General features: G+C 39.2%; 1 protein-coding gene across 1 annotated transcript; it reads left to right on the forward strand.

The window, feature by feature from the left end:
- The first annotated feature begins 7,436 nt into the window (after nt 1–7,436).
- Nucleotides 7,437–8,819, forward strand: LOC130406611 (olfactory receptor 2AT4-like). The gene has a single exon (XM_056612276.1). It carries the CDS (start codon nt 7,516–7,518, stop codon nt 8,449–8,451), a length of 936 nt encoding a protein of 311 aa, XP_056468251.1. The 5' UTR covers nt 7,437–7,515; the 3' UTR covers nt 8,452–8,819.
- Nucleotides 8,820–9,248: the final 429 nt, after the last annotated feature.

Consider the following 9,248-nt stretch of genomic DNA (forward strand, 5'->3'; position numbering starts at 1 on the left):
AATAGTAATAGGATAGTAAAAAAATGTAATGCTGGAAAAAACGGTCAAAGGGGAACCTTGAATGACGGTTAAGAAGACAATTAGAAGATTCAGAATGCTCATCTCACTTTTTAGTATGGCATAATACTGAAGATCCAGGAGTGAGATGCATGCTCTGGATGTGAGATCTGGCCGAAATACAGTGGACTTTAATATATTATTTTCAGCATTATCCCAGAGGATTTGCTGATTAGGTGAGAGAACCTTTAGTGGATAAAGTTCCTCCCCTTAGAGCACATTCGCAATCATGTGGTTTGACATCATCCGCCTGACTCTGAGGAGGAGGATTGCTAACCTGCTACAGAGTGTATAGAGAGCTTTGTGATGGTTATGGGTACCATTGTTAAAGGAGAATTCCGGTATTTAGCACATCGAGCCCCCTTTTGGTTGTTGACACCAAAATTTGGACTATTGGTCCTGTCTCGAGTATTTGGCTCATTTTGAATCGCCCCGGCCTGCTTCAGAATGGCTGGCTACGGGCATTCACATACCTGTCCTTAAAACAACCCTAAACGTTTGTTTTCCGAAATGAGCAACCTACCGAGTTGTTAGTGGTGTTCCATGATGTTCCAAATCAAGTATCGTAGCGAAATACAGTTTATGTCGGAAATAGGGTTGTTTACATTTGGCTGTAGTCTTTTCACTCAGTTCTCTGTCTCAACAGTGGGGCTAGAACCAAGTGAAAAGACTACAACCAGCCCCCCTTTCTGTTTCCGGTCAACGAGCAATGAGTCTTCCAACAGAAATCCATGGATTTACAAAAGGCCAAATAAAGCACGACAGAAACTGTATTACGCTACAACACTTTATTCAGACATCAACGAACCCCACTTACCACTCTGTGATTTGCACATTTCTGAAAACTAAAGTTTAGGAGTGTTTTAAGGACAGGTTCGTGATTGCCTGTAGCCAGCCATTCTGAAGTAGGCAGGGACGATTCGAAATGAGCCAAATACCCAAGAAAAGACAAATAGTCAACATTTCGGTGTCAACCACTCTATTTCCTCCTGGACAACCTAGAAATGGAGCTCAATGTACTAAATACCGGAATTGTCCTTCAATACTTCCTGACATGGGTTAAGGGCAGGGAACTTTGTAAGATCCCCTGATTTGATGAGATGACCTTTATTCAGCCCATCCAGATGGGAATGTGGGATACAGGGATGTTCCCTTTCAGATGTTCTGTCAGGGGAGCAGGGTTATGAAGCTGCTAGTATCTAGACAGACACAAGGAAATAGAGGGGTCACTACTTCTATTTCCCTTACATTTGTAAGAATTGTTGGAGCTGCTATTGTTGCTGTTATGTTTCGACATAATACTGTTGTCTCTAGTCTGTTCTAGACAAAAAGCTCTAGACAATATCACGATGCCTTGGAAATTTAAATAAATGATCATCGATGATCAAATGTTAATCAAATTATATATCTACATAGCTACATATACGTATGCTCACTGAGCCCGCCATGTTGCACCACCATGTTTCTTAAGTAGCCCGGAACTGACCAACTGCTCTAGTCACAACACGATTCCAACTCTCATAGATTATGAACGTTTTTGTTGGCAATCCTCCGCAGTATTTAGGGCCCTCAGAAATTACTGTCATGCTATTATACACTAAAAAGAAGTGTACGATATACATTTGGTCCGAGCAAGCGGTAAAATTAATGGTACCCGACTGAAACCAATACTTTGAGATCATTTTCAGTAACATCGTCATGCTAACGATATTATCAACAACAAGGTTGATATAGATCTGTATATAATATATTGCCTATGTAGCTCCCTGTCAGTTGCAAAGCATCAAGGACACTGTGTTTGTTGTTAGGCTGCCGGAGCACTTATGCTCTGGCAGCCTAACAGCTCTGTAATAACCACCATTAGACCTGTATGTAACCCCAGAATAAACAGCCTTCCAGTTAATTTAATTATTAGTGAAACTCCCTAAGTACTCAAACATCTCTAGTGATGGGAAAACCCCCTAATGGGACATTGATTCATATTTCAAGGGGCAATTTATAAATCCTAAGGGGTTAACTGGTAATGCAGGCCCCAGGAATGCGGATGCCTATGAGCAAAAATGACCTATCTAAGAAATGTTGTTCCATTAATATATTATGGTATTCATATATTTATAACATCAATATGAGTAACACTGAGTCATAATGTTATTTTAATTTGTGTACGATTAAAATAATATAATGTGACTTAATTGTCGAACCTCTGTCAGAAATTACCTTGATTGGATAAAATTTATAGTATGAGTATTGTAATGTTTATTATGGGTCATAGTTGTAGTAGCAGTAGTAGTAGAGTAACTAGTTATTGTAGCAGTAGGTACAGTTGCAGTAGTAAAAGCAGTAATAGTGGCAGGAGTAATAGCATTAGTTATTATAGAAGTGGCAGAAGAAATAGTAGTAATAGTAGTGGTATAAATATATATGTGGTGATGGGAAAGTAATTACAAAGTTTTGACTCCTCTTTAAAGCTCTTTCACAAACTACTTATGATTTGCCATTATCATCAAATGTCACTTAAGGAAATTATTAGCATGGGTTCTAAATCATTCAAATTTATCTGCAGAAGACACTCAATCAAACAGGCATTTTTTTTGTTTAGAGAAAGTTTTGTTGTCACGCAACTGATGGAATACTGCATTATGTTACTAACTTAGCCAGGTATTTTGTTATGTAAACGTCTCCTAGCAATCCGCAAATGCAAACCTGTACACATACCCACAAGCACACACACACACACACACACACACACGCACACGCACACACTTGCATGTCAACATGCAACCGTTTAATGACACACATGGGGCCATTGTTGGAAACTAATTTGATTCTACTGGGAGCTCATTACCTGACGGTTGTTTATTTCAAGCACAAGGCACTTTTGTTATGAATACTGCAAGTGAAAAAATCACTTCCATTGACCCTCAGAAAAAATTGTATGCATCATAAACAAGTGCTGGGATGCAAGTCATACCACTTTATACATTTATTTTATTTGTCCCTTGTTAGATAACTTAGTCAAATGTGAATATTACAAGTAGAATAAGGACAACTCAGAGACAAAAATGCTATTGTAATTCCTACTAACTTTAATAATACAATGCTTGTGGCTTGAAATATATTTTAATTCAGTTTCAGAATGTTATATATATATATATACATACATACATATATATATACGGTATATACTCTGCCATTCTGAGTTGCCTCGAGAGGGTTGTAGTTATAAGAAATCTTAAATAAACGTAAATATCTCCCTCATAATGTCAAATAATTTCTAGATTAAATACTAAACCATTACCCAAACACCAGTTCTACCAATAATATTCCTATGCTTCCAAATTCAAGATGCAATCTGACGTCTCGATATATACAAGCCCTTCAAACATTTTCATAAACAATAAATAACATAAATACAAATATTTACATATAATTCCTGCATGCCCTGTATGTTTATGCCTGTGCTTTTGATACCAATTCCTTCGTGTTTTAAAATTAACGCATACGAGAGCTAACCTGGCCCTTCTCCCCTTGGCCTACCTGAATGTGAAAACGAAGGTTTTTTCTCACGTTCTGTGATTACCCCGCCATTGTTCGAACCTCTTGTCATGATCCTTCATATTATTTTAATTTGGCCACCATCGTATGTTTCTTTCTATTATTTTTAACCTTTGGTTTCATCTGCATATGCTTTTTCTCGCATTGTATGTGTACAGTCCATTTCACTCAACAATTGTCATTTAATAGTTGTGTGAAAAAATTTGCAACAAACATTAGATGTAGAAAGGAACTTAAGCCCAGTTCAGACCAAAGATTTGCCTTGCAACGACTTGCAACTCGCAACTCCTTGCGACTCCTTGCGACGAGACGGGCTGCAACGTTCTAAAACTGGGCAGTTCACACTGGCTGCAACGCGCTGCAACGGGCGGCGACGGTAGGTGGTTTCCCTAGCAACTGTGAACGCTCTGGCACAGCTGAGCATCATGTGCGTAGGTTAGATTTGCGATTTGTTAGGTTTGCGATTATTTTTATTTTTATTTTGCTTGAGAGTAGGCTAGAGTTAGTGGGCCGATTGCTCTGTCAGTTAGCATTGCGCTAGCTGTGCTGTGCTTTAAAACCGTACTCCTTAAAACTGAGGTTTTGGAGTTAAACGCGCAGCTGCGCACAAGGTTGAACGTGATGGCTGTGTAACGACTCGTACAGGATCAGCTGATTCCTAGCTGACTCGGTTTAAACTGCTTGGAAAACGGAAGTACTCTGTATACCCCAGAGCAGATGCAGTCTTAACTTCATGGTGGATGCATTTTGAGCTATAATTACCAACAAAAACTTAATGGGAATGTAAAATGAACTTTAATATAATAAAAACGCTAATAATGTTGACATAGATTATGAAATAGTCTAGGCTACTTTTTGTGGAAATCTGAGTCTGGAATCTGCCCTCACCTACGTCAATCAATTACTTGTCATTGTTTTCTCTTGATGTGTGTATGCAAACGTGATAGCTTAATTAATTGAAGACTAATTAATAGGCCTATGTGAGTAATTAGGGTAATGTCACGCCTTTCAATTCTCGGAGAAGGAGAGTTGGGACCATTTTAGTTAAGCATTGACCTTTTTATGTTTCGTTGAATGGTATGATCCTCTGTGCGTTCATTTATTTTTTTTACATACAAATAATCTGTTCTTTGTAGAGTTTTAGTTGGGCACTTTAAGCAACTCCTATATTGTAGCCTGTATTGTACTAAAGGCCTACCTGGTGTAATAAGTGTAAATGTATCATACCTATTATTCATACAACTAATTCTGTGTGTGTGTTAGTTATGATGGAGCCTTGTTTCATCCTGCAAACTGGTTTAGTCTCCTCTAAAACCACGTCAGTTGCGAGATTAGACTAACACGCACAAAATACGCCCTCTAGTGTCTGATATGAATTTCTCTGAAGACACAGCAATTGAGATCAAGGTAAAACGCAGTTGCAGGTTAAACCACAAGTACATATGGCACAGCAATGGAGTTTAAGACGTGACGTGACTTCTTGCGTCACCGACGAGTTTAAACCTGTGTTCAACTCTAAAAAGTGGCTAAGCTAGCGACAGAGCAATCGGCCCAGTGTGTTTTGTCATCCTCCACTACTACTACTACAATCTGCATTGGAGTTAATAGCTGGAGCTAACAGTTAGTTTAGATTACCCGTTGTTGGATACATTGCATTTTCCGTTCGTTGAATTTCAGTTTGCTCAACCATTGGCTCAACTACTACTTGGAGATGGATAACTTAAAGGTTGGGTATGGAATTCACTTTTTTGGCCATTTTTGCAAAATTACTTGAAATCCTTATCATAACCCACTTACAGCCACTGAGTTAGAAGTACTGACATGAAAATTAAACAAGTCAATCTGTGGAATGGGCAGGGCTCGAAAAACTCCAGCCAATGATTTCCAGAGCCACCGAGTTGCATTGGACAATCAATCAAATGCAGTACGTCAATCAATCAAATGCAGTACGTCAATCAAACGGTCGTACTGCACTCCCCCTCCCGCGACCCCTTCGTGCAGTACTCGTGACCCAGAGCTCGTGACCCAGAGCAAGCTCCTGTTTGTAGTTATCCTGCGGTAGCTACTGGAGCTAGCTAATGGCTCGCTCTCGCGCATCTGTGTTCGCGCTCGTGCATGATTGCGCATCCATGTACTTGGAATGGGTGGAGTCAGAGTCAGCGTTGAAGGAGGGGGTAGGACCATTTGAGTTGTGTATTTTCAAAATCTGCTGGCGTTTCGCAAATCCCATACCCAACCTTTAATTATAAACAGACCTAATTATGTTAGTGAGAGTGAAATGGTGGCAGTTTTAAAATAATAAAAAATAATAAGGTTGGATTCCAGTCCGTTGTACCGTAGATCCACAGAGAAATTCTCTGCCGTAGTAGAAAAATCATGAATTCTTCCTGAAAACAAGAAAGGCAGCCAGATCAACTTCTGACCCTACTATCTTGTAGAGTTAAGACCATGAATTGGTCGCGTTTCCAAAAATAAGACGCCTTTACATCCAGTTAAAGGCGTCAATGTGACTTGCGTCGCATTGATTTCCGAAGTCGCTGCTTTGCCCACAGAGACGATCCGGTAAGGGGCCAACAACACCACATCAGGCGACCGAAATGATAGAATGAGCGCAAAACAGTTTTTTTGGCAATTTTCAAGCAGTGGAGGGAAACACAACATTAGGTTTTGAATAACTGGATGTAAAGGCGTCTTATTTTTTGGAAATGCAACCAATATATGGTCTTAACTCTAGTAAGGCTGTGACGTACAAGTTGTTCTGTGCTGTGATTGGCTGAAGAGAAATAGCTAAATCGCTGCGTTCTAAAACTGGACCTTGCGATTTGACATGTTCAATCTCTGGCGACTCCTTGCAGCTCCTTGCGACTCCTTGCAACGACCAGTTCACACCGCCCCTGCGACGTTCTAAAACCGTCTCGTTGCAAGTCGTTGCAAGGCAAATCTTTGGTCTGAACTGGGCTTTACAACGCGAGTATTGAGTCAGCGCTCTCTATCACCACTGTCATCCCAAATTGGATAACTGTATCTATTCTAATATTCATAATCCAAGTCTGTCTAGGTATTTTAACACCATCAGCATTGCTGCACTGTTCAAGAGATCAAGAGAATGTTTATTTGTCACATGCATATACCTGTAAAACAGGCAGTGAAATATAATCCTGCCTTCGCTCCAAGACTGTGCTACTGTTGCATGGGGAATTATGATTGAGCAGGCCTGGTCAACCTCTATTATTAGGTATGTGGGCAAATGCTTCCTGATGGTGTCGATTTAGGTAGAGCAGAGAACATTTTCTAATACTTCAAGCATGTATGTATCAATAGCTCTGAGGGAATGGGTCAAGCTTCTAATTATCCCTTATTCAAGCCAGGATCTTGATGCGTAATGCCACTGCTCAGGGTGGTTAGGTAGTTAGGCAAAGTTTGCTGGTTTGAAGTCGCAGCATATTCTTAATGCAATTTGTGGAATAACCTAGAAAAAACTATTTTTGCTAATAATAATCCTCATAAATAGATCTTTACCTGCCTAATAAAATGTCCCTTTGATGCTCATGCTTATGTTTAATCCAGCCTTATTTGGATTTGATTGGATGTTGGCTCTGTGATTGTGTCCAGTTCATGAATATTAAACAATCCTCTGACTTAAAAGATCCAAGCAAAACCTTGTTCTAAAATATAACATTTTTTTTGCAATAATTAAGGTGATGGACCAAAATGTAGTTACTGCTTCAATTAGTTGTGTGCTTGTTCATTATTTATATCAGATTACTTGTACAGTTATGATCTGTTTAAGATTGTATGCTCTACGATAAGTATTGATATGTGATGCAATAGATTGATTTTGGCTTTGTGATTTACTTTTAACATTCATAGATTGTCATTGAATCAATTGAGTCAAGGGAAAAAATGAACTTGCATAATGGCTCAATTCAAATAACAGAATTTTTTATCGGAGGCTTTGAAAAGGTAGAAAGACAAATGGAAATAGGTTTTGTGATGTTAGTTGTTTATGTTTTAATAATTGTAGCTAATACACTCAACATAGTCTTTATCATTTTAGACAAGAAACTACACAAACCAATGTATCTTCTGATTTGCAATTTGGCTGTTGTTGATATACTGATTAGTTCAAGTTCATGCCCAACTATGATTGGTGTATTATTGGCTGGTGCGAATACGATTTCCTATGCGGCATGTTTGATTCAAATGTTCAGCTTTCAGGTAGCTGAAGCGATGGAGATGTTTGCTTTAGCTGTTATGGCTTTAGATCGCTTGATTGCCATCTCTTTTCCACTAAGGTATCATAGCATACTAACAAATGCTCGTACCATAGCCATAACATATTTCCTTTGGGTCGCTGCCTGTGCCTTTGTCACTCTTATGCCTGTGCTTTTGATACCAATTCCTTACTGTTTTAACCGGTTACGCTACTCTTTCTGTGATTACCCCGCCATTATCCGAACCTCTTGTCATGATCCTAAACATTTTTTTAATTTGGCCACCATCGTATGGTACTTTTTATTATTTTTCACCTTTAGTTTCATTTGCATATCTTACGCGTGTATTATATCCGTTGTTTTGAGGTCGTCTAAGAATGAGAGTAGAAAGGTGCTCGGTACATGTTTGAGTCATCTGATTGTGGTGGTGTGTTACTATGTGCCATTGTTTATGGGTATTGTTTTCACCAGAATCGGCCTGGTATTGACGCTGGAGGAACAACAAGGTTTAACGATCGGGGCCATTCTTGGGCCATCTCTTGTAAATCCCTTTGTGTACTGTTTAAGAACTAAAGAAATCAAAAATAAGTTGTTTGGTATATTCAAGAAAGTGAAACCCATTTAGAGGGAATATATATTTCAATCAGAGGTGGGGAACTCGAGTTACATGACTTTGCAAATTGGAGAACTTGAGACTTGCTTCACAGAATGTCAAATATCAGTTAGATTCAGTTAGGCTGTCAAGTTTTCCTAATGTTGAAAAAAAAATTCCACCTTTCATGACCACTGCCTTTTAACTGATTTAAATGTGGAAGGTAGATCATCAGAATTTCATATGACCTGCCTTGTTGGACCTGAGCAATAACCTGACTTGCTTTCGAGCAGGGACCCAACCTGACTTGCTTGATTCTCACCAACTTCATGTCATTTAGGCTAGTCAGATTTGACACTTTATTTTTCTTGTTAGGTAGCAAACCGTCGGTTTATATTATTAATGCTGTCTTAACAATGGGAGGCGGGGGGCGGTTTTCAGTTGGTTGAAATCTGCAACCTCACCGCTCGCTGCCCAGGAAGGGAGCCACAGGTCATAATCACAAAAAAGCATGGCTTTGATCCGACCGGCCCGATGTCAGGTTGAAATTGCGTGTGCCATGTTTGAATGCCCAGATCAATGAAAATATAAACCACTCTACCCAAATTACTGTAGTGATACTAAAAGAAAGTCTGTATCTGATTACCAAATTGGATAACTAATAATCATAATCCAAGTCTGTCTAGGTATTTTCACACCATCAGCATTCCTGTACTGTTCAAGAGATCAAGAGATTCTTTATTTGTCACATGCATAGTTATACCTGTAACACAGGCAGTGAAATATAATCCTGCCTTCGCTCCAAGACTGCGCTATTGTTGCATGGGGAC

Source organism: Gadus chalcogrammus, chromosome 16 (assembly GCF_026213295.1).
Source record: "Gadus chalcogrammus isolate NIFS_2021 chromosome 16, NIFS_Gcha_1.0, whole genome shotgun sequence".
Classification (NCBI taxonomy): Eukaryota; Metazoa; Chordata; class Actinopteri; order Gadiformes; family Gadidae; genus Gadus; species Gadus chalcogrammus.